Here is a 26,001-nt window from a genome sequence, read left to right as displayed (position 1 = left end):
ATAATCAGACCTAGAAGGAGAGAAGAACTTCTGTGGCTAAATCTCTGATTGTGTAGTCATCTGAGAATTCAGTATTCAAAATACATGAACAGATACCAGCTTTTGGTGTTATAGACATATAACATGAACTTGAGGCTCCTTAAAGTATGAATTAGACCAATGACAAGACATATCAGATGTTTAATTTGTTAGTATTAAGAATCACATATTATCTTATAAAATTCTTTTGTCTTACATAAAATGTATTTCCTTGAGGTTTCAGTGCAGTCATCCTGTAAACTTAAGGCAGTTTAGAATTTCTCTGAGCTGTCATTGAAAATCGCTGGGAAATGGCTTTAGAGCAGTATCCTTTAAACTTTCTCCTAGCACTGTGAAGAAATTTTATTTCTTCAAATGAAATCTTATGCAGATGAATTGGGAGATTGGGATTGACATATATATACTACTATGTATAAAGTAGATAACTAATGAGAACCTACTGTATGGCACAGGGAACTCGGTGCTCTCTGGTGACCTAAATGGGAAGAAAATCCAAAAAAGAGGGGATATATGCAGAAACTGACACAGCAGTGTAAAGCAACTGTACTCAAATTAAAAAATAAAATAGACAAGCAACAAGGATATATTGTATAGCAGGGAATTACAGCCATTACCTTGTAATAACTTTTAATGGAGTATAATCTGTAAAATACTGAATCACTATGCTGTATACCTGAAACTAATATTGTCAATGAGCTATACTTCAATAAAAAAATCTAATGAAATAATGAAAAAATAAATCTTTGCAGAATCCCAACATATAAAAGACAGAAATGGAGCTACTCTGGATGAAGCAGAGGCAGCCCCACCCTTTCCATCTCCCTCTGGGTGCCCCTTGACGATCTGTGAACCTGCTTAAGAAGTTCTAAGAGCAGTTGGAAAACCAAAGTGTTAGAGAATCACATAGTACCCTTGAATAATAACCAAAGTAGCAAAAAGTGCTAGCATGCTAACTCCAAAACACCAGATGCTTTCAAATGCTGTCATCACCATAATTATTATTATTATTTTTAAAATTTATTGTATTTATTTATTTTTGGCTGCATTCCTGTGCGTGAGCTCTTAGTTGCGGCGAGCAGGGCTACTCTTTGTTGTGGTGGGCAGGCTTCTCACTGCAGTGGTTTCTCTTGTTGCGGAGCTCGGGCTCTAGGGGCGCGGGCTTCAGTAGTTGTGGCACACGAGCTCCAGAGCGCAGTCTCAGTAGTTGTGACACATGGACTTTGTTGATCGTGACATGTGGGATCTTCCCAGACCAGGGATCGAGCCCATGTCCTCTGCATTGGCAGGCAGATTCTTAACCACTGTGCCACCAGGGAAGCTCCCATAATTATTTTTATTTGTTTCTAATTATAAAAGTGATACATCCTTATTTTGGATAAGTTGGAAAGTACAGAAAAATTTAAAGATGAAAACAAAACACATTATTGTAATTCTTAAGATTTTTTTCAGCCGCTAGTTTCTTAGCCCAGGCACACCTTGCTTCACTTTCTTGTGCTTCACACATAACTGCGTTCTTACAAATTGAAGGTTTGTGGCAACCCTGTCTCAAGCAAGTCTATTGGTGTCATTTTTCCAATAGCATTTGTTCACTTCATGTCTCTGTGCCCCATTTTGGTAATTCTCACAATATTTCAAATTTTTTTCATTATTATATTGTTATGGTGATCTGTGATCACTGATCTTTGATGTTACCACTGAAAAGATTATGATTCATTGAAGGCTTAGATGATAGTTGGCATTTTTTAGCATAAAGTATTTTTAAATTAAGGTATGTACATTGTTTTTTTAGACATAGTGCTATTTCACACTTAATAGACTACAGTATAGTGTAGACATAACTTTTATATGCACTGGGAAACCAGAACATGCCTGTGACTCGTTTTATTATGATATTCACTTTATTGCAGTGGTCTGGAACTGAATCCGCAGTATCTTTGAGGTGTGCCTGTACTAGGCTCACATGAGATTCTTATACACATAGGTTCAGTGGCCGGGTACATGGCATGAAAGCTGGTATGGTAGCCAGGCAAAGTATTTTTCCCCCCACTTGTGAATTTTTTTTCAAAGGTATATTTACTAATTGCAACATTTAAAAAATATTTGTGAATGTATTTATGTCAAATGTGTGAAAATTATGTCACATTTAGGATTTAATAAATTGCTTTTAATGAGAAGAATAAAGTTGCATTAATTTAGAACTGTCCTGAAAAATTCTATATCATAAATGCTAGAGTTCAGTGATAGTATCTGTTGTTTAAATAAGTAGACAGTCAGTTTGGACTTTCACAGTAATTCATAATGGATTTAGGCTCAGAAAGCCAGACTCTGGATTGTTTCACGGCTCACTCTGCACAATTTATTCCCTGTGCCCAGGAATGACTAAGATGGCCAAGATGATTGATGAGAGGCAGCAGGAACTGACTCACCAGGAGCACCGAGTGATGTTGGTGAACTCAATGAACACTGTGAAAGAGTTGCTGCCAGTTCTCATTTCAGGTATTTTCTGTCTGTACTTTATCTTACAGAAAAAAAACATGTTAACATGTTCTAAACTCTGGTGTTTATTTTCTTTTGCTGTTTAGTTGCATGTCTTTCAGCCTGAGTAAAAATGCAGCTGATTAGCTAAGAACCAGTATTTATCTTCTCTCATGCTCTCCTTCTCTTGCTCTTTGTTTGAAATTGCTCTCCTGTTGCCTCATACTGTTCTCTTGAAGTTCTAACAGGCCCTTTTCTCCTCTAGAAACTCTAGTTTTGGATGTATGGATTTTGACACCTTTATTTGTACTCAGAAAAAACAATTAGGAGCTGGAATGGATATTATAGAGCACTGTATAGTAAGGAAGTGAACCCACAGCCCTTTCCTAGAAGATATTTAACTCTTCTCTACGTTGAAGAGCAGGTGGTGTACACCAACTAGGACCACGTTCCCATTGGGCAGAGCCCAGAAATGCAAACATGGTGGCTGCTCTCTCAACTAGCAAAAGGGAGTTGCACTTATTGAGTGTCTAGTATGTACCAGACATCTCATGGTTTATGTAAATTATCTTTGTCAAGTTGTGGGTTAGTTGGTTTAAGTCTCAGAGGGCAGCTTTATTTTCAGAATTTTATAAGGCATGTCACTGTAATCGCCAGCTACTGCCTTCCTGCTTTGTAATTTCAAGTAGTAGCTAAAATAGGAGATGTGAGTGTAAGAGTTCAGAAAGCCCTTACATGAACTAGAAAACAAAAATTTGTAAATAGCGCCTTATAATCTTCTCAAAAATATGTTTTTGAGACCAACTGTTCCATATGGCAGAAAGGTTGTTGGGAAGAATCTTTCTTTCTAATCTGGGTCAATAAAGCATTGATTAATCTTTGTTTTTATAATTTTAGTTAGTTTATAAGAAGATATTCTCTTCTCTAGTGTTTCGTTATTATTTTCTTCTTTACTTTTAGGGGTTAGATAGTTCCTGCTATATGTTAAGATAAATCATGGAAGATAAACTCAACACTTTTGGATCTTCCACTAGGATTGGGTCAAGCGGCATTCTTTGGTTACAGTTTTACTGACTGTTTTTATCTCGTCACATTAGGTTTGTGTTTGATGGGGCCAGTGTTAGGGCTGGGATGATAATTGATTTAGAAGGATAGTGGATATTTTGTGACTGTGGATCTTCAGTATATGCATGTTAAATTAGTTTTCTGATCATGATGTGGTGAAGTTTTGTACCTTGAGCTTTCTTAACAGTGAAGGTTGCTGATACTGGAACTTCAATGGCAGACTTGCAGTGTTTGTTTTCATATTCTTTTTTAAGACCTTAGAAGCCCAAAACATGTTCACAGTGTGGAACATCTTGTGTGAATATTGTAATACAGCAAGATTAAATTCCAGGCTTAGTTTCTGATCTTTTGTTTATTTTTACAGCTATGAAGATTTTTGTAACAACTAAAAACTCAAAAAACCAAGGAATTGAAGAAGCTTTGAAAAATCGTAATTTTACTGTAGAAAAGATGAGTGCTGAAATTAATGAGATCATTCGTGTATTACAACTCACTTCTTGGGACGAAGATGCCTGGGCCAGCAAGGTAAGTGTTATTGGGGGAGAAATAAGCAAAATCCCCAATTTTCCCTTCCTGGGGATGTGATTGTCTCACATTTTTTCTTGTAATTGTGTGTAGCATAAGACTACTAGATATTATGACAGTATTTTCTTCTTTACTTTTGTAAAATAAAGGGTTATGGGTTACTTCCTGCTTTTGCACTTTTCCTTTGCTCTGAGGTAGAACAAACAAATAGGTATGCAGGGTGAATGTTGGTTGAAAGCTAGGATGTAGCTTTTCCTTCAAGCTGGAGTCTCATGGATTGGGCTGGTGGAGGAATTCTGGTGTTGTGTATACTCCCCTGGGTGGGAGCCCTGCCTTTCATGTGGGTGGTTGTTGCTAGGTGACTAAGTAAGATACAGAATATGCCTATGACTGAATTTTATGGAAAACTTTTCTTAACCAATTTTTGACCCAGAGAAATCTACAAAGGAAACTCTTGACATTTCTAGGTGTGTCCCTTCATCATTCTGTTTTCCCTAAAGAGAGCTTAACTGAAATATTAGTTTTCACGTTTGTCCGTTAGTTTGAGGGGTCCCTTTACCCTTGGTCTAGAATTTCCTCTTGAATTCCAGAAGGGTTGGTGGATTCCGCCTAGAGCCCAGCAGCGGTGGTTTGAGGTGCTGCTGCTCTGGTCTGCTTCTTGTCTAGTGATTGGGAACAGAGACACTTGGGTTTACACTTCCCTTGTAGGAGCCTAAGATGCAGGCAGTGGGGGGAACACATTGTCTCCAGGATCCAGCTTCCCCCACCATGTGGACCCAAATGCTATCTCCAGGGCCACCCAGCAGGCTGGTGGCAGACTACAGAGGGGATATTGTAGTATGATTTCCACTGGGTGCCCAGTAGGGCTCTGTTTGTCCTCCAGGACACCTATAAGGTAAGGTCGAAGCTGGGGCTAAAATCAACAGTCTCTCTTTGTTGACCAGAAAGTTAAACTAAGAGTGGAGGAGAAATTAGTCAGATTATCTTAACTATGGATTTGTTTTCAGAGGCATGAAGTTCTTGAACAAGTTCTAAGACTGTATTTTAAATCCATATTGTAAAATCATGTAACGTCTTTGATATTTTACTTAATTTTGCTTTTGCATATTTGATAACTTTCACTTCCCTGTTATGACTTCTTTATGCATCTTTTTTTTTGTTCTCTTGTTTGTTTTATTCTTTTTCTCACGTTTAGAAGGTAAGCTTTCTCTTGCCCTCTAGTTTCTTTTTTGCTTAAAAAGAGAAAAAGCATGTCTGTGAGGTTTTCTTGTGCTGTGTGCCGTGCCTCATTCCGTGTGCCGGTGTGTAACACTGTGCTTGAATATGCGTCAGAATTTGACTTAATACGGGACTCTGGGGCTGTGCTGGGCAGACTGTTTGGCTCATGTGGAGCTGTTTCTTTGGGGAAAGCAAGAGGAAAGACATTACTATGGGATGTCAGGCTTTCTATATTTGGTGGGTGCTTTCCTCTCTTTGAGCAGTCTCCTGGGAACTGTTTTGGTCTGGTCGTTCCCACTGACTTCACTTGAGGGGCAGATTTCCCCAGGTAGCTGGGTGACCCCTAAGTTACCAGTGGACCTTGCTCTTAGGAAAGGAAACTTCCAGCTGTTGCTATCTCGTATTTGCCTCTCCTACCAGTTTCCTTTGCAGGCTCTGGAATTTGACTTTTGGAGATGCATCATTGAGGTTTTAAGCCATAATGAAAATGGGTAGGCTAGAGAGTCTAGATGGGGCACCTGTCCTTCACAATAATCCTAGCATTAAAAATCAAAAGGAAAAAAGTCAGGTGTACCTAAAGTTTTTCCTAACTTCAGTACCTGGCTCACTGCATGTTCTGCTATCTAAGCTGTGAATCAGCTGTTGTTCTCCATGATCTCATGTTCCTCTAATCTAATCTCTTTCCTTATTCTCTTCTCTTTGCTTCTAGCAGCTGAGAAATAGTAAAAAAGAGAAGCGGGCCTTGCAACCTTAATGTTTCTCTATTTTTGGAAGGGAAAAGTCATCCATCAATTAGTAACTAAGTGTGACTGAGCTTTATTTTGTGCAAGTGCCGAGAGCTGCTTCTTTAAAAACCAAAACCAAAACCAAAACCGTGGTCAGTTGAGTTTTTCAGGAGGAAGATTAGGCATTTGGGGGCATATACAAGGGAAATATAAACCTGGTCTCCACTGTGTACAGTCTAATAGCTCTCTCAGTTTTATGCTGATCTGGAAGGAACCAGACTGTTAGGATGCTGTAAAACTATCAGAATGAAAGGAAATAAATAAAATTAGTTCAGCTAAAAGAAGCTTAAGTACATAATGACATCAGAATGAGCAAGAAATGTTTATTTTTTAACTTCATTTTGCTTTTGTTTTACATTTACCTGATTCAAATATCAAAATGCTATAAAGGGACTTCCCTGGTGGCGCAGTGGTTAAGACTCTGTGCTCCCAATGCAGGAGGCCCTGGTTCAATCCCTGGTCAGGGAACTAGATCTCATATGCATGCTGCAACTAAGAGTTCACATGCCACAACTAAGGAGCCGGCGAGCCACAACTAAGACCTGGCACAACCAAATAAATAAACAAACAAATAAATAAATAAATATTGAAAAAATGCTATAAAAGGATATGTGTGACACAGCTCACTCTCATCCCCATCCCTATCCACTCTACCTCCCTTACCCCCTAAGAGTAATTGTTTTTATTAGTTGCAAGAATATTTAGAAAAAATTTTACCCTGAAAATGGAAATTGGTAACTAGGGTTTGGTTATTTTTCAGTTTAGTAGCATTATGCATCTTTCATTGCTCAACTGTAAGCAGTGAATTAATCAGACCTTGTGTCTGTCTGTGACCCCTGGGTTCCCATTCTGTTTAATACATACGATATCTTTTACCTCCTCTCACCCCTACCAATAAAGAATTAACTTTGTCTTACCATACTTGTTTCATGCTTCCCCACTGGTGCAGTTTTCTCCTGGAAAGTGATGGTTCCTCTAGAAAAGTGGGGGAAGAAAGTAAGTGGAAAAAATTCTTGGTAAAAGTACGTCTTGCCGAATAAGTTAAGATTTTAAAGAGGCAATGCAATAGCTGATTATTTTACGTTTTATACCTACATTCAAATGGCAGATTTACAAATTTATAAGTACTTTGACTTTAAACACTTCACTTTATTTTGAAAATAAAAAATTTCCCCTCCTAAATCAACAATCATAATGATTATTAAAAACTATTTTAGCATTTTTCCTGGGAATACATTATGAGACAAAAGAATTTGGGGTTTAAACACAGTTCTAATTTTACCCTTTGTAAATTTAGCAATCTATATTTAATCTCTTTTTTTTTGGTATTTATATTACTTGTATCTTGACGCATGCTGAGAATAAAGAGGAAGTGAAAAAAATTTAAAAAGCATTTCATTGCTAAGAATTTTTGAACCCTATGTAGGTGTTCCTGTAACTGCAACTTGAGTCATTAGATACTATTATTCAGAATTCGTCCCTGTGGTGTGTCTCCTCCCACGGTGGGCCTAGGTTGGTGGTGGGTAAATGTAGTGAGTGACTCAGATGTCTTGCACAGATTACTCTAGTCTACCAAAGAAGGAAATACTGGTTAGAACATGCAATCCTATAATAACTTGCCCTTACTGCAGACCATTGAGGATTTAAGGGTTGATTTTTATTTCAGTTTTGAAAAAAATAAGGTTATATATGAGCTTTTTATGAGTCTTTTAGTATTCTATTATGCAGTATTAGTTTTAGTATTCTAGTATGCAGCTAATACAACAAAGGATTTATCTTTTGGAGTTTGAGATAAATAGTTAATTTAGGTATATATAATATTTCATCCTCCCCCCCAGCCAAAGGAGAAAAGCCCAACATGGTACAGGAATTGACATTTCCCTTCTGATCCAAGTGATCTTTTAGTTGGTATAACTGATTGTGTGTGCATAGGTGGCATGGAAGCACTGAGAAGGTATTCTTGGAGATGAGGAACTGATGCCTGGGAGGGTAGCTTGCCTGAAGGCTCAGGGCTAGATGACTTTCTCTCCAAGGTTAAATGTAGTTTATAAGATTTTGTTCTACGGCCCAATTTATCTTTCCAAAAACATCTTTGTTTAAAACACGGACTTGAGGGTAGAAATGTGGTCAGGAATGGGCTGGAGTGAGAAGGGTGGGGTTGGGAGGTGTTAGTGGAAAAGGGAGAGTAGCTTGGGCAGTGAATGAGAGGGGGTCCTTAGTCCCAAATTAAAAATTTTCAAGAGCCTGGGAACGGAGAAGCTCGCTTTCCCTACCACAGTTCCTCTTGATCGTCTGTGGGAGGAACTCAGTGGTTCTTGGTATTATTCAGTGTTCTTTAGGTCTAACTTTATATTAAATTTCAGAAGTGTTTCAGGTCCTGGAAAAGCATGTAAAAAGGAGTCTTTTAGGTTGTCCTTCTGACTTCTGGTATATGTGGCAGAGTGCCAAGGCACTATGGTTTTTCTCATTTAAAACCTGAACTCATCAGAGTTTTACAGTAAAACGGACCAGAGCAGGAGGGTATCAGATCCCTGACAGCTGTCCCCAAAGCTACATGACTAGATCTGGTCTTTTTTATATTCACTCTTTAAAAAAAAGAACAACAACAACAACAAAAACAGAGAAGAGATTGGTGGAGACTTTTCTTGTTCCCAAATTTGAGATTTTACAGAGAACAGTACTTATTGAGGGTACAGTTTTTTCCTCTTCTATTTCATACCCAGAGTGTATTCTGAGTACTTAGACCTACATGACAAGGTTTAACAAAAAGCTTTATGGTACATAGTGTAGTTGACCCCAGAGTTATGACTATTTTTACCCTTTATAAATATATCTCAAAATTGCTTCTTAGTCCTAGTTGTTCATTGAATTTGTTTATATTATAGCCGGTGTTAGTATACTTCTTTTGTTGCTTATGTCAGAATTCTGTCAATTCCATAACAAACACTGCCCTTCAAAAGAAATTCTTAAGAGACCAAAATATTTGTTCCCACAGACATTTTTGCTTTTAATAGATATGACATTAAAATGTATTGTGTTTAAATGATTCTTTACAATTTGCTCTATTCCAGAAAGAATTTAAGGTGGCCCTCTCAGTGACTGTTTTAAATCTCCAAAATTGTCTAAAATTCATGCTCTTAAAAACTTTGGTAACTAATTGAAATTCCCAGTGTAAAAATGCAGCTTCATTGCAAATTTGCCATTGATTATTTTTAGGAGAAAATGAGCATCTCTTAATGTTAAATTCTTGATATTCTCACATCTCATACTCAGGACTAAATTAGTCACATCCTGAGAATCAGATTCTTTCCTTGAAGCATGGTGACCACGCTTTATTAGGGAGAAAAAAGCAGTGACTTTTGAGGATACTGAATAGAGCAAAACTAGTTTTTCTATTGTGTTTCAAATCATTTTGGGGCAGTGGAGAATAAAAGCAGTTATTTAGGTTAGTGAGGATTATGAATTTGATTTATAGAGCTAATTTTCTGGGCTGTATTAACCAAGCCAGAATTGGCAAGGCAAAAGATTTGCTGACTACTGTAAAAGGTTAGTGGAATCTTTGGCAACTCTCTTTGGTAAAAGAAAAAAATTCTTGAATTTCATCTAATAGAAAATAATGAGGTTTGAGATCAAACTGTGTTTCTATGACTGAGCCCCTTAATTTATAAAATTAAATTACATTAAAAATTGAAGTTCAATGAAGCAATGAGGGAAAAAATGCCTAAAATAGAACCTAACATGTAGGAAGTGCTCAATTAAGATTAGTTTCCTAACTGGTAGCCTTTAATGCTAGAATAGACACTGAAAAATTTCTGATCTTTGTTTCCCCTTGAATTGAGATTTTTGAAATGTTATAAGTATCTATTGTTTTTTTTTCACTGAAAATATAAGTGTATTAGAGAAATGGTTATTAATAGATTTTAAATTAAGTATTTTTCCATGGCTATAATTCCTCTTCTTCAGAATGTGCACAATACTTCCTAGGTGAGAGATCATGAATTTTTTTTTAAATCTGTATCTAGACAAAGTCCTATAACTGGTATTAGACCTTAAAGGCTATCCGACTCTCTGAGGTTGGGTGTTGCCTGCGACTCTCTTTAAAAAGATATTGATTTGGGCCTTGCTAATTTGGAATTAAGCTAAAGTTGACTTTTGAAGACAAGGTTTGCTGTACAGATTAATTTGAACTAGATGAAGGAAGAGCAAATATTTAAACCATTTGAGAATCAAAGCACTTAAAAAATGCCACTTGTCTACTTACAGTACTAATGACAGATGGATTTTGAAATAGATCCTCTTATGACTGCCTTTTATTGATAGATGGCTATCATAATTTCATATAACTTGATAATAAAAATATTTTATTTCCATTTTTTCAGTAATTTAGTTCACTTCTTTTCAGTTGCCATGGCTGAGAATTTGTTATTTAGAGCCTTAGATAGCCAAATCTGTATCTGTTTAGATGGGGAAAGAGGGAGTCCAAAGCTGAGAGTTCTGTAATTTGAATAGGTACTTTGGAAAAGCTGGTGTCAGGCTGCTGACCTTAAGCCTAATTATGAGTGCTCCCAACGCTTATTGGTGGTGCTGCTGGGTTTTGTTTGAATTGGACGTGGGGATGCTCCTAGTGCCCCCATGTGGAAAACTGGTGGCACCACACCTTGAAGAACCCCGGTTTGCAGGACTGGAAATTGAAAAAAGGTAGGGATTTAAGGCGTTGCCTAGAGTTTCAGAGGCTAACTCTGTGCTTTGATGGATGGGCTCTGTAAGATCCAGTTCCCTAAGCAAAAGGGAGAGAGGCTGTCTTTTAAGGTGTTAAATAGACTTAAGAGATGGCCAGTCTGTCAGTTGTGAGGATGGGTACGTGCATATTTGTTATATTGTTTTCTGTATATCTATTTACTTAAAAAACTTTATTAAAACATATGTATATTTTAAAAGTGATTAGTCTGTTGTTTGGACTTCTCATGCTATATCCTGGGAGATTTTATGCTAGTTTTATGCAAGTCATTATGAATCCTGATTTTAAACAATAAATTGAGACCCACTTATTTTATCCTGCCTCTTCTTCCAGATTAGGGACGGTAAGGGAACTAAGGATGAGGAGTGGCAGGGAAGGCCCGAAAGACACTTCTTTCTTGTATTACATTTGGTGGTTTACTTGTGGAATTAAAACTGAATTGCCAGATTAAAATTTTCAGCTTTCTTCCAGCCAGTAATTCCAGGTTTTTCAGATTAAACATAGTGAAACATCAAGCAGTGTGTGTATATTTCAAAACAAGATGTAGAAGAACTGTGGTTTGTGGTGCCACATGCTAATGAGGCTTCCCTGAAGCAGGGAGAGCTTTGGCAGGGCTGCAGTAGATGATTGTTGACTAGTGGAAAGGCTGATAATGAGGCATGTGACAAGAGGACTTTTTCCAGCTGAAGACATTGAACATCTTTTGGCTTGAGCAGTTTTACCAGTTTTCACAGTTTAGCAATAGGGAGACTAGGAAACAGAATTAACTGAAGATTTGCATGCAAGATGCTGCATTTTGACAGAAATAAGCGTTATGGTGTGATGAGAATATTTTTAAGGCTGTTGTAGGACTACCGTAGCTATTGTATGTTAATGGTGTAACTTCTCTGTCTTACTTTGTATCATGGTATCTTAGTTTTTGCAAAGAAAATACTTGTGGTATTTTTCTTCAAAAGGACACTGAAGCCATGAAGAGAGCGTTGGCCTCCATAGACTCCAAACTGAACCAGGCTAAAGGTTGGCTCCGTGACCCCAGTGCCTCCCCAGGTAACCCTCTGGTTCTACTTTTCTGATAGATAACAGCAAAAAGCTAAAAACCAGGCAAACAAAAGAAAAAGAAAAAAAAAAGAAAAATCATTTCGTAATCTCATAATCCTGAGATAACTACTGCAACATTTAGGGGCATACTCCATTCTCTGATAGTTTTGACTAATTGAAGTATTACTGGTCCTTAAAAGGATGAAGGGCATAGACTACCTCTCATCACAGAGGAATAAAGCAAAGTGAACTGGGCATTCTTTGCCAAATTATTGGTTCACCCCTTCCCTGAATCAGAAAGGTAATTATTTTGAATGAAAGCTCTTCTTTTCTAGTTTCCGTTGGGCAGATTTCCATTTACGTCAACAGAGTACTTAATTAAGCAGATGAAATGATGATGCTAACAAGAATTGGGAAGCAAAGTTGACTTGTATAAAGATAAGACCCAAAAAGGTTATTGAGCTAGGCATTATGGATTTTCTAATCTAATATTTATTCAGTTTTAGATTAATATTTGAATGAATGTGAAAAGCCTAATGGAGTTTAGAGGCGTTGAGTACTATTGAATTGTTAGAGCCTACTTTCATCATTCACATGCTTACCACAAACTGCTTATTATCTCCAGATGGGTATGGTTCCAAGGATCTTTTTGAGCAGTCTCTGTGGTTAAAACCTCACCCTATGGTTGTAAGGGCAGTGCTTGGCTGTTAGCTATCAGATGTATTGCCTTCTATTCACTTGTCATTTAAAATCATCCATTCCTTCATGAATGAAATGACTTGTAAAGCAACCTTTCTAAATAATTAATGGATCAACAATGTAGATATTGAACAGCTCTCTCTCTCTCTCTCTCTCTCTCTCTCTCTTTTTTTTTTTTGGCTGCGCCACCTGGCTTGAGGAATCTCAGGTCCCCGACCAGGGATCGAACCCAGGCCATGGTAGTAAAAGCCTGGAATCCTAACCACTAGGACACCAGGGAACTCCCTTGAAAATCTCTTTGTTTTAGGTGATGCTGGTGAACAGGCCATCAGGCAGATCTTAGATGAAGCTGGAAAAGTTGGTGAACTCTGTGCGGGCAAAGAACGCAGGGAGATCCTGGGAACCTGCAAAATGCTAGGGCAGATGACTGATCAAGTGGCTGACCTCCGAGCCAGGTAAAGTTCCTCTGCTCTCACCAGAGCAGTAGTGGTAACAGTTGGGATCTCGCTCCTGATGGAGTGATTCAGAAAGCAAGTTTCTGTGAATTTTACTGAATTCTCTTTGGCTAATAGATAATGTAGATATTATATTCTACTAATTCTTTTGAGATTGGAGTGAATTTTCCTTTTGTTGAACTTTTAAAATATGTAGATGCCTTATCGTAAAGTTGAAATCTGTTTTTTTAGTTTCTAGCCATAGGCTTATGAAAAATAAGGTGCATAGATATCTTTTATGAAGGCTGGATAGAAAAAAAACATAAAGAGTGAAAACGTTGGAATTATTTCACATGTCATTTTAAAAATCAGTTAAACAGATTATCCTCTACGTTGGTCATTTCTAGGCTCTTTTGAGTTTCTATTTCATCATTATTCATTTGGTTTTATAATTCTTTTACCTCTCTCTTACCCACCTCAAGTCTTGGCTTTTAGGATCCACCCCCATTCCCCCAAATTAAATATGTATAGTTTGCTATTAAGAAAACTCAGTATAATATAGGTTTGTTTGGAACTCATACATATAGTTAATGAAGTTCTAAAAGATTCTCATCTTTATGGAATTTTATAGTACGGACATTGTGAAAAATTGAGGTATGATGACACACTAGTATAAATGAAATTTAATTTTGCTTCAAGATTGTCATGAAACGTCTTGAGATAATTGGGATACAGTATAAGGTCTCCCTACAAACTAAGGCTTCAGGAACACGCCTTGACGTGTTGCACACCATTACACCTAGCCTCAAATGTATTAACATAATGGACTTAAGAATATAGTTTTTTTTTTTTTGCAGTACGCGGGCCTCTCACTGTTGTGGCCTCTCCCGCTGCGGAGCACAGGCTCCTGACACGCAGGCCCAGCGGCCATGGCTCATGGGCACAGCCGCTCCGCAGCATGTGGGATCCTCCCAGACCGGGGCACGAACCCATGTCCCCTGCATCGGCAGGTGGACTCCCAACCACTGCGCCACCAGGGAAGCCCAAGAATATAGTTCTTAAAGGAGTGGTTCCTGACCTTTCTTGGACCAAGGTCATTTTTATAATTTGATGAAAGCCATTAATCTCTACCTAAAAAGTTACATATAAACATGCCCATACAATACTATATGTAATTTCCAGAGGTTCATGGATTCACTGTAGCCCTGGAAGCTCCACGGGCTTCAGGTTAAGAGCCTTTACCTTAAAGGGAAGAAGGAACAGCATAAATAAATGTGATCTCATTGAGTGCAGTGGGCCTTTTCTCTTGCTGTGAAGCAGTCTCCTCTGCCATGAGCATGCCAAGAACTTTACAGAAAGGACAAAAAAGAAGTTCTGTTCCCATTTGGAGAAATGCCAATGCAGTTTGACAAGATTCTTGGCTCTTCTAATTTCTCACTGCTGGCTCTTTTGTCTGCAGCCTTTTCACAGTGTGGTAGACAGTTTTCAGTTGGAATTCTCAAATACACAGTTGTATGTATTTAGAGAAAGATGAATCTGAGCAAGAGAACGAGGTAGTTGCTGTACAGGACCGACCATAAATCTGTAAAGAGAAAAGGTTGGAACAGTGAGGAGCCTCAGTGGGCCTGCTTCACACTGGAGTCTGCGATAGCCTTTCACAATGAAAGATTACAAAGCTGTCTCCTTGTTATCCTTTCTTAAATATGCCTAGCTTTCTAACAGCTTAGTGGCTGAAACTCAGTAACAATTTCCTCTTTGGTATTCTTCTATTCAGTCACCTAGAGTTTCTAGGGTTGTAAGTATATATTTTCCCCTCCATGGTACTCAAACTTTTTATTTTGAATGAAAAATTATGCAACCCATAAATATTTTTACTTTTTCACAGTTGGACTCTTACACAAACAACGTTCCTCATAATGAATTAGTAGATTTGAAGGAAAAAAGCAAATTAAAACATAAAAAGTATATTTCCAAAAGTCTTAGACTCCTCTGCCATGTAAAAGGGAGGTGTCAAGTACAAGTAAAAGGTATATATATATACCTGGTAGTAAATATTATTGAGTTCACTACCTCAAATATTGGTATACATGAAAAACATATAAATTTAAAAAGAGGATAGGTAGATGAATGACACATCCATACTATTATTAAGGGAAGCAAAGATGTTTTGTAGTCTATCCTAAAATCAGAAACTCAGGTTATGATGATCAGCCATTCCATTCAACCAAATGATAAAGTTGCCACCCCTATCATTGAGTTTACCAGGCTGGGTGGATTCAAAAATATGAGTATAAAAAGATGGCAAATCTTACTTTGCTATGACCTGGGAAGTCTCTAACAAAGGGAAAACAAGTTTCTACTAACTCACATCATTTTTTTGTAGTAGCAGCATACCACTTCTGAGAGAGGAAAATAGTGAAATTAGTTCTTTAGGAACATGATGAGAAATAATGGTTTCTTGTCCTTGTGTGCCCTTTTCCCTCAGTACTATCTGGTTTTGATACTTATAGGTTGCATAGGAGTGGAAGGTAGATATTTAAGATTACCATTAGGTTATGATAATGACAACTCTGTAATAACAATAGTCACATGTGTATTGCTTTATTGCCAAAGTATTTTCAAGTATTTCTTTTTGCTTGATGCCACTCTGTTTGATAAGCAGGGCCAGTATTATTACCTACCTACCCCTCATTTTCTAAGTTAGAAAACTGAAGCCCAAGGAAGTTAAACATTGTACCCAAGGTTCCTCAGGTAGCAGAAGCCAGGATTTGAACAGACATCTACTTGGTCCCAGTGTGGTGTGCTTTCAGTAGCACTATGTGTGCTGCCTCCTGAAACATTTTCAATGTATACTTGCCCATAAATAAGATAATCTAATGGGCTGTTTATTTCTAAAGCATACGTACTATGGTAACAAAACCTTCCATAGCAATAAGATCACAAGCACATTTCCCTCCTGAAGATTAGGTTTGATTATGTAATCACCACCAAGAGGAAAATCAATATCAAAATGTGCAAGTCTGGTCTTTAAAGTGGTTATGCAGTTCCTTGAAGCTACTGTGTATTATTTTTCAGAGCAAAGGAGAAATTAGATGGTTTGGGTGTTTTGCTTTGTCTCTCTCTGTGTTTCCTTGTGTTATCGCAGATTTAGTAGAAAAGGAAAAGGACAAACATGTTAGTAAAAGAACATATGCTGTGCTTTTAGTAATATTTTGCCATTAAGAATTTGAGAGAGTACAACAGCAGCATCTATCTGTTTGAGCAGAGGACAAGGAGCCTCACCGGTGGCCATGCAGAAAGCCCAGCAGGTGTCTCAGGGTCTGGATGTGCTCACGGCAAAAGTGGAAAATGCAGCCCGCAAGCTGGAAGCCATGACCAACTCAAAGCAGAGCATTGCGAAGAAGATTGATGCTGCTCAGGTAGCGATGATGATTTTTAGCAAGGGTGGGAAATAAAGGAGAAAGAGAAGTGTTCCATAAATATCCTGTATCCCTCTCCCCCTAACTTTCTATGGGTGGATAATGGGTGTTTCTAAGTGATGACTGATACACACTAGTTGCCAATGTTAACACGTCCCCTACCACCACAGGCTTAAGGCTAATGTTTATCCATATTTTGAAATAACGATCTTAATTTTGAATTCTTCAGTTAGTTAAAAGTAAGCATTCTGAGTACCATTCCCCTAGCTCCTGATGGAGATTACAGTATGTTAAACCTGTTATTCATCTCAGAATTCACAACTGTGTTTGGTCATAGCAATGTAAAAGGGTTAAAGCTTTCTGGTATTACTCTACTATAAAATGATTTTCAAGCATTTCATGAAGAAACATAAATGTTTAAGAAACTGAAGAATTAATAAGGTGTGATTAATTCAAAGCTAAAGCTCATGAAGATATTTTATCCTAATGAGAAAGAAAAAAATCATTTTTAAAAAGATGAAGGGGGACTTCCCTGGAGGTCCAGTGGTTAAGACTCCGAGCTTCCACTGCAGGGGGCATGGATTCGATCCCTGGTCTGGGAACTAGGATCCTGCATGCCGCACATGCAAATATTAATATCTCTATAAATAAATAGCTGAAGGATTGATTTGGTTTTGCCTGAGTAAGAACTGATGTAAAATAATAAGGATCAGCATTATAAAAACAATTGCTGGTATGCCTTATGGTTACTTTTTTTTTTTTTTTTGTGGTACGCGGGCCTCTCACTGTTGTGGCCTCTCCCGTTGCGGAGCACAGGCTCCGGATGTGCAGGCTCAGCGGCCATGGCTCACGGGCCTAGCCGTTCCGTGGCATGTAGGATCCTCCCGGACCAGGGCACGAACCCGTGTCCCCTGCATTGGCAGGCAGACTCTCAACCACTGCCCCACCAGGGAAGCCCTTATGATTACTTTGGAAATATTTCTGATGGCCTTGTTAAGTTTAGTAAAATTGGTTCATGAGTAGATCACAGTGTGCTTCTTTTCTATTTCTGTGTGTGTAGAATTGGCTTGCAGATCCAAATGGTGGACCAGAAGGAGAAGAACAGATTCGAGGGGCTTTGGCTGAAGCTCGGAAAATAGCAGAATTGTGTGATGATCCTAAAGAGAGAGATGACATTCTACGTTCTCTTGGAGAAATATCTGCTCTGACTTCTAAACTAGCAGATCTACGAAGACAGTATGTATTTAATCAATTAAATTGTCCTTTAATCTCTCTCTTTTTCTCCCTAAGCACATATATAGTTGAAATTTATAGGTTAAATGCACATATGATACTCTTCCATTGTCTTCTTATTGATTCTTTGTGACGTGGTGAGGGCAGATATTTTTAAATTAATAATTTTAGGATACTAAGAACTATTTTTTAAAAAAATATTTTTAAGAGATCTATTTTTAAAATTAATTAATTAATTAATTAATTAATTAATTAATTAATGTGGCTGTGCCGGGTCTTCGTTGCGGCATGCGGGATCTTTAGCTGCAGCATGTGAACTCTTAGTTGCGGCATGAAGGATCTAGTTCCTTGACCAGGGATTGAACCCAGACCCCCTGCATTGGGAGCACAGAGTCTTAGCCACTGGACCACCAGGGAAATCCCTGAGATCCATTTTTTAAAATTTCTAAGCTAGGACATACTACTACACCATGTTTGTGACTTGTCTGTTTCCCAGGCATATGAGGAAAATAACTTTTGTGGCTAGCTATGAAAAGCTTTGTGTGTGTGTGTGTGTTGGGGTGGGATGGGGAGGCATAAGAAGATAGTTTCTTCCTTGACCAGCAGTGTTACTTCTTATGTAGCAATTATAAAAGATCCTTAAATATAACATCCTCACTGCAGGTTCTTCTCTTAAGGGGATTTTTTTTTTTTTTAAATCGGTGAGACAGATAAGGCTTTCATAGCATCTACTTTGATTGTATAGAAAAGAAGTGTCACTTTCTCCTTTTGAAAGATATTTTTATGTCTTAAAAAAAAAACAACTGCATCATATGCTAAAAAGAACATTAAAAAAGTGTACAATGGCAAAAGTAAGAGTTGCTTCTCTCCCACCTCAGTCCTCCAGTCACTTCTCCAGGAATAACCATAGTCAAGTATCTTGTGAGATTCGACTTTTCATTTAACTTGTGTATTTCACTCCCTATTCTTCCACAGGAGAGTGCCTAACCTTTTTCCACAGAGGTACTTTAGAGTCCTTTCAAATCTTATATTGGGTAAGAGACCAACGTTAGCTAAGAAAGCAGACTTCTGCCTCAGACCTTGAAATAGGAATGAGTGGGAGCAGGGTGGGTATACTTTAGGCAGGAGGTTGTGGTGATAGAGAGCAGCTTAAGTAATAGCTCAAGTTTGATTCTATATCAAGCTCAATCATTTGGGGGGTCACTATTTTATACCCCAAATATAAAATTATGTAGGTGGGAAAATGTATAATTGGACAATTGTAAAGTAATATATGTCTACAAATTTTGGTCTCTGTTCATTAATATTGGCTAATTAATATAGTCTTTACATTTTTACTAGATTTAAAAATACTCAGAGGAGGAAACTATATTCTCAGGATCCTAACACAGGTCCATATACATAGCAGGCACTCATTAATGTTTCTTAATGATGAAGAGAGAATTAATGATAATAGTGATAACAGCAGACCAAGTTTGGTCACATGCCATCATTACTTATTCCTATTATCTATCAATCAATCTATCTATCTATCTATCCATTTATCTATCTATCTAAAACTTCCTGGCAGCAGGAGTAGCTATGATCAGAACCATAGGAATTATCTTCTTTGTCCAGCTTTATAATGGAGAAAGTATGAAAGTTTAGAATCATAAAGGAACTTTTAAGATAGTATCTAAATTAGTCATTCTGTCAGGTAGACTAATATTTGCATTTTTATCAGTGAGCCAGATGTGATTATCCTGAAGTTTACTTTTCTATGACCTAGTGGACTTGAGATGTAAAATGAGTCAGATTTGAGATGGCAGGCTCAGGGGCCACCTAACCTAGTGATGACTGATCGAGCTCAGCTTACCAAATGGTTGAGCTTGGTTGAGCCAGACTGACCAAACTCATATTTAACTACAACATATTTAACTGTCTTAACGAGGCAAAACAACCAGAATTTATATTATTAATTTCTTATTTAAGGGTCAAATAGATAAATCCCTCTCCTTTCAAACCAAGTTAATAATAATCATTAGCAGTTTGTCATCTCATTAGCATTTGTATTAGCAATTAAGTCATCTCAATGTAAAGAGTGTTTTTGTGTGACAGGATGGCTATTTTTTTTCTGCAGGGGAAAAGGAGATTCCCCAGAGGCCCGAGCATTGGCCAAACAGGTGGCCACGGCCCTACAGAACTTGCAGACCAAAACCAACAAGGCAGTGGCCAACAGCAGACCTGCCAAAGCAGCTGTCCACCTTGAGGGCAAGATTGAGCAGGCACAGCGGTGGATTGATAATCCCACAGTGGATGACCGGGGAGTTGGTAAGATCATCACTGCACTTATTAATCCTCATTAAACTTATTACAGTGAAGATAAGCAAGTTGTTGATAGAGATCCTGTATCATCTGTAATTAGGTACAGAAGGGGTTCTTTAGCCACTGGTGAGTAAGTCATTCCACAGTGTGACTCCATCTCCAAATGTAGCCAATAAATTTCCTGTGATTTAATCAAGAAGTATTAATAAATAAATGATTTTGCTGCAGGCAAATAGAAAATTCCTCAGGTTGCAGCTGAAACTTTGAGCTAATTATTTCCAGTCTATGTATACTTTCATTCTGTTGTATTTCTGTTATTACAGTCCTTAGTTAAGTTCACAGTTAAATATAATTTTTGAAAATAAGTAAAAGACATTTAACTACCAAGGTTGTTTTCAGTTTTGAGGGCTCCTGTATCACACAATCACCTGTAGAATTGCTAACCTAAAATTTTGATTTTTGAGAGATTTTAGGAATGGATCTATAAGAATTTAGGTCGTATTATGATAGCAAGCCTGTTGAAGCTGAAAGATCTATTTATTTCATTTGCTATATTCATTGGAAAAAGATAAAATTTTTAATTGGTGATTCCCAGTGTGGGGGAATCAGGCAGACATATAATTTACTGGTGGAGGAATAAATTGGTACAAATTTTCTGAGTGGCAATTTGGAATTATATGTCAAGAGCTTTAAAAAAGTTCATACTCATTGACTCAGCAATTTGACTTACAGGAATTTATTCTAAAAATAATTAGAGATGTTTCTAAGGAGTTAAATATGAGAATATGTAAATAGTGTAAATATTTAATAATATTAACAATTATGGTTCATATGATAAAATGTTGCAGAGTTTAGATCATGATTTTTGAATAATATTTAATGATGTAGAAAAATGCTCACGTTAAATAAAAAGAAGCAAGGAGTAAAAGTTAATGTATAGTATGATCCCGGTTTTGTAAAAGAGAAATGTATGTATGTATAGGAGCATGCAATGCATTCAAAAAGACTGGAAGGAAATGGTCAAATATATCAGTCTCCAAGTGATGGGATTATGGGTAATTTATATTTTTTTACGTTTTTTATATTTCCCCAGTTTTTTGTCTTGTTAGGGGAAAAACCCCCACTAACCCCATTAAATGTATTATTAAGAAAAGAAATCCTTACCAGAATGGCACAGTGGTTGGCTTCTCCTGGTCTATGTGAGTTTCAGTGTTTTCCTCTTGGTGCAGGTCAGGCTGCCATCCGAGGGCTTGTGGCCGAAGGTCATCGTCTGGCAAATGTCATGATGGGGCCTTATCGCCAAGATCTTCTTGCAAAGTGTGACCGAGTGGACCAGCTGACGGCCCAGCTGGCTGACCTGGCTGCCAGAGGGGAAGGGGAGAGTCCTCAGGCGAGAGCCCTTGCATCTCAGCTCCAAGACTCTTTAAAGGTAGAACTTGGGAGCACATATCATTACATTTCTTTCTTTCTTTTTTTTAGAAATAAATTTATTTATTTAATTTTTGGCTGCGTTGGGTCTTTATTGTTGTGCACGGGCTTTCTCGAGTTGTGGCGAGCGGGGGCTGCTCTTCATTGCAGTGTGCGGGCTTCTCATTGCGGTAGCTTCTCTTGTTGCGGAGCTTGGGCTCTAGGTGCACGGGCTTCAGTAGTTGTGGTGCACAGGCTTCAGTAGTTGTGGCACGCGAGCGCAGTAGTTGTGGCTCGCGGGCTCTAGAGCTCAGGCTCAGTAGTTGTGGCGCATGGGCTTAGTTGCTCCACAGCATGTGGGTTCTTCCTGGACCAGGGCTCAAACCCATGTCCGCTGCATTGACAGGTGGATTCTTAACCACTGCGCCACCAGGGAAGTCCCTCATTACATTTCTTATGCTTACTATTATTCAAAAATTAAGAGGGAGAGTTTTTAAAAAATATAATTTCTTGAGTCTAGGGAAAGTGAAAAAGGTGTGATCAAGAATATAAGGAGGGGCTTCCCTTGTGGCGCAGTGGTTAAGAATCCGCCTGCCAATGCAGGGGACATGGGTTTGAGCCCTGGTCCAGGAAGATCCCACATGCTGCAGAGCAACTAAGCCCGTGCTCCACAACTACTGAGGCTGTGCTCTAGAGCCTGTGAGCCGCAACTACTGAGCCCGCGTGCCACTACTGAAGCCCATACGCCTAGAGCCCAAGCTCCGCAAGAAAAGAAGCCACTGCAACAAGAAGCCTGCACACCGCAATGAAGAGTAGCCCCTGCTCGCCACGACTAGAGAAAGCCTGTGCACAGCAATGAAGACCCAATGCAGCCAAAAATTAAATAAATAAATAAAATTTTTAAAAAAAGAATATAAGGAAATCCAGAGCTTATTAAGGAAAAGCTTACTAGTGTGTGATAGCAATTAAAATTGTGTTTCTCAAGCTTCACTCAATCAAGGGCTCTTTCATATTTGCTCTACCATGTATCACCTATACTTTTTTATTTAGTCAGTATTTTTCTTAAAATGGACTCCTTTTTTAAACTTTATTTAAAAGAAAAGTTTATAAAAATCCTGAAATCAGGAGTTTGAGTTAGTTATATTTTTTCTAATATTCTATAAAAGAAACACACAATTATTAAAATAAAAACATTTGTCTGTGTAACACCTATATTCATTTCAGATACCACCAGCCAGTGCATGCTACCCACCTTGAAAAACAGTGGGGGTGATTGATCCTTCTTCGAGTATTCATCTAGAATAAAACTTAGATTGGACAAAGTGTGATAATTATGAAAAGGAGTTTTTTCATGACTTCTGAGAATCTTCTGCTTTTGACCCATGTTAAAATAAAAAATGGATTCATATATTGGTTATCAAGTTTTTCTAGAAACTTATTTGAAATATCCAGAAAAATTCCATTATTGATTTCTTTCATCTAAATATAAGAAGTTGCTTAGAAATTTGGCACTGCATCCACCAAACAGTCCTTACAGTTACTGTAATTATGTCAGGCCCCTCCAGCACTGGGATTGTTGAGGAACTCTGTCTCATCTCATGGTCTTCTTTGGGCTCAACCCCATGATTCTTAGTACTATTCTTAGGGGCCATCAAGAAAGGAAGTAAGATTTCTTGTTTGGGTGGAACAGTCTAGGGAAATGTGGGTCATGTGGGCAGGATTCACTTCTTACACCTGTTTCATGCTAGCTCAGTGCTTTGTACACAGTTGATACTCATAGCTGATAAAGTTGAATGAAACACTGAATGAATGAATGTGTCAGTGAAGGAAGGACAATGGCAGATGTGCTTTTTGGATATTTCTGGAAATTTTCATTTTTAAACAATGTTTTTAAGGATCTGAAAGCCCGGATGCAGGAGGCCATGACTCAGGAGGTGTCAGATGTTTTCAGTGATACTACAACTCCCATCAAGCTGTTGGCAGTGGCAGCCACTGCCCCTCCTGATGCACCCAATAGGGAAGAGGTGGGTATCTGAGGTCTTCCATTTCTTCTGTTGGCCAGCCATATGTATATGTATATGTATGTGTATGTGTGTGTGTAAAGGTAAAATGTGACTGCAGTGTATGTCAGGAGTGGTTGGGAAATTGTGGATGAAGGGTGGAAAGGTAGAAGAGGGAAGAAAGGCCTTGCCACTTCTTCTTTCAGTCACCAAGTATGTCGCTTAGGAATGTCTTTAGGACATGTCTTCACTTGCAAGCAGTAGAAGACCTGACTGTCAGAGATGAAAACAAGTGGGTTTTATTTTCATCACATAACAAGAAACATGGAGCTAGGTAGCCTTGGCATTGGTTCAGCAGCTTGATGCCATGAAAGCTGGCATCTCTCTGATTTTCTTGATCTTTTCCTCATGATGTGAGATGCTGATGCAGCCCTAGGCATTATGTTCAAGGCAGTAAGAAATGAGCAGTGGGGGCATTCCAGTCACAACTAGAATAACTGTCCCTCTAGTTATAACCTTCCCTTTAGTGTCCCCTTAGGACACTTTATTCTCCAGACAGAAGTCAGGGCAATTCTTTTAAATCATTTGATGTCATTCTTTTACTCAAACCCTTCAGATTACTCCTCCCTGTCCCAGAGTGAAGCCAGAGTCCTTACAATGAACAGTAAGGCCAGTGATGTGCTGGTAGACACAGGAAAAAACAAAACAAAACAAAAACAAGAAGGCCCTGATTTGTAATGTTTGTTAATTTCCATGATGTAAATATTCCCATGATGGCTGTTTCAATGTGAAGTCACTGTAAGCAGAGTCGGGAAGAGATGGGCACATTTGGCTCTTATGAGCTTGCGTGAGTTGGTACCAGCAGCTTCGTCACACCACTGCATCTGGTCCGCCATCTACTTGTCTGACCTTGTGTGGTGCCTCTCTTCCCCCTCATGCTCCTGTCTCTGCATTGATCTTCTTGCGTTGTATTCCCAGTATTCCTTGTTTATGTTTGTATGTTCTAACCTTGGGGCCCTTGCTGTTGTTCTCTCTGGTCCTCCCACAGATAACTGCATAATTGTTCGCTCACTTTCCTCAGCTCTCTACTGAAATGTCACTTTGGGGTCACCACCTAAGATCGCAACCCCACCCCAAGCCCATCCCAGAAATTCCCTAATCTCCACATCCTACATTTCTCCTTCGTGTTTATCAACACTTACATATTTACCTCGTTTTCCTCACGTTAGCATGAAAGCTCCATGTGGGCAGGGATTTTGTTTTGTCATTACTTTATTCCCATTTCTTAGAACAATGTCTGACACATCCTTGGTGCTGAATAAATGAAAGTAAACGCTCACCCAGAAATCCTCCAGGAGACTTTTGTGTATGTCTCATTGGCTAGAATGCTGTCACATGGCTACCTCACTGCAAAGGAATCTAGGAAAGCAAATATTTGGTTTTCCATCTTCTATAGTATTGGTAGTGAAGGAGAAAGGATTGGGTCAGGCACCCAAGACAATGTAGAACTGGTGAGCAGACGTTTATGTTATTCTTATTTGCTAATGACCCCCATTTTCTTTCTCTAGCCTAGGTTACTGGGCAGTTCAGCTCATGGTCCCCTTAGGCTGGGGTGATGTGCTGTGTTTTCATTCCAGACATCTGAGTGTCTGATGAGCAGACAAAACTGTCTGCTGGTAATCTCTACCTAGATGCTGCATGGGTACCTCAGCATGTGTTGTCCTCCTGTTTTCTTCCAGCTGGAAATTTGTGAGTCGCCACTGACTCTTCCCTTCATCTTCCCACATCTATAAAGCAAGACAAGCTAATTTGATCTCACAAATACGTCTTGAATTCTCTCTAATTTCTATTCATGTTGCCACGGCTCTAGTTCTGATCCTTGTTCCCTGCTGCCTTTATAACTACACAGCTGAGACTGGTCTTTGACTCCATCACTAGGGCATGAATAAAATAAAAATACAGATCTGACCCTGATATTTTCCTGCTTAAGCCTTTCAGTGGCCCTTCCTTTTCACATAGGAGAAAGCCAGAGCTCTGTGATCTGGCTTCTAATACTCCCTCTACCCCTGTTTCCCCCAAACCCCACCTCTCAGTTCATGCCCCAGCAATACCTCATTGCTTATAGTTTCCTGCGTACTCTGTCCTTTCTTTTCTCCATGTCTTTGTTCTTTCTGTCTCTCTACCTAATTATTGTCCCCTTATCTCTTTTGGCTAATTTCTGTTTATCCTTTATTCTAGTATCCTTTACTTCCTGGATAGTCTAAGTGCCTTACTTTTTCCTCCCAAGTATCAATGCTTAGTTTTATTATTGCACATAGCACACAACTATTGTAGGTATCTGTTTATGGGCCTTTTTAACCCTGCTAGGATGTGAGATCCTTGAGATGCAGAAATTATGTCTTATTCATCTTTGTATCTTCAGCACCTGTTCCAGGGCCTGGCACATAGTAGGTACTCAGTACAGTTTGGTTGAGTGACAAGAAAAGCAAGCTAAGCAGTTGGGTAAATCAGAGGGAGCAGCTGACATAGACTGGGGTTGAGATGGTGAACCAAAGTTGGCAAAGCCTTATAGATTCAGAGTGGGAGACCAGCCAAGGAGAGAAACAAGGACTGAGGCCAGGA

General features: G+C 38.6%; 1 protein-coding gene across 3 annotated transcripts in view; it reads left to right on the top strand.

Annotated features, from left to right (window-relative positions):
* VCL (vinculin) overlaps positions 1 to 26,001 on the top strand; it is a 101,495-nt gene that overhangs the window by 56,601 nt on the left and 18,893 nt on the right. For all 3 annotated transcript variants that reach the window (XM_067710473.1, XM_067710475.1, XM_067710474.1), the window contains 9 exons: positions 2,413 to 2,535; positions 3,944 to 4,104; positions 11,802 to 11,892; positions 12,890 to 13,037; positions 16,282 to 16,435; positions 17,496 to 17,671; positions 19,788 to 19,978; positions 21,202 to 21,401; positions 23,275 to 23,403. In XM_067710473.1, coding sequence (XP_067566574.1) covers positions 2,413 to 2,535; positions 3,944 to 4,104; positions 11,802 to 11,892; positions 12,890 to 13,037; positions 16,282 to 16,435; positions 17,496 to 17,671; positions 19,788 to 19,978; positions 21,202 to 21,401; positions 23,275 to 23,403 — 1,373 coding nt within the window. The remainder of the gene's footprint in view (positions 1 to 2,412; positions 2,536 to 3,943; positions 4,105 to 11,801; positions 11,893 to 12,889; positions 13,038 to 16,281; positions 16,436 to 17,495; positions 17,672 to 19,787; positions 19,979 to 21,201; positions 21,402 to 23,274; positions 23,404 to 26,001) is intronic.

Source organism: Pseudorca crassidens, chromosome 16, assembly GCF_039906515.1.
Source record: "Pseudorca crassidens isolate mPseCra1 chromosome 16, mPseCra1.hap1, whole genome shotgun sequence".
Lineage (NCBI taxonomy): Eukaryota > Metazoa > Chordata > Mammalia > Artiodactyla > Delphinidae > Pseudorca > Pseudorca crassidens.
This window is presented reverse-complemented; position numbering and strand designations above follow the sequence as displayed.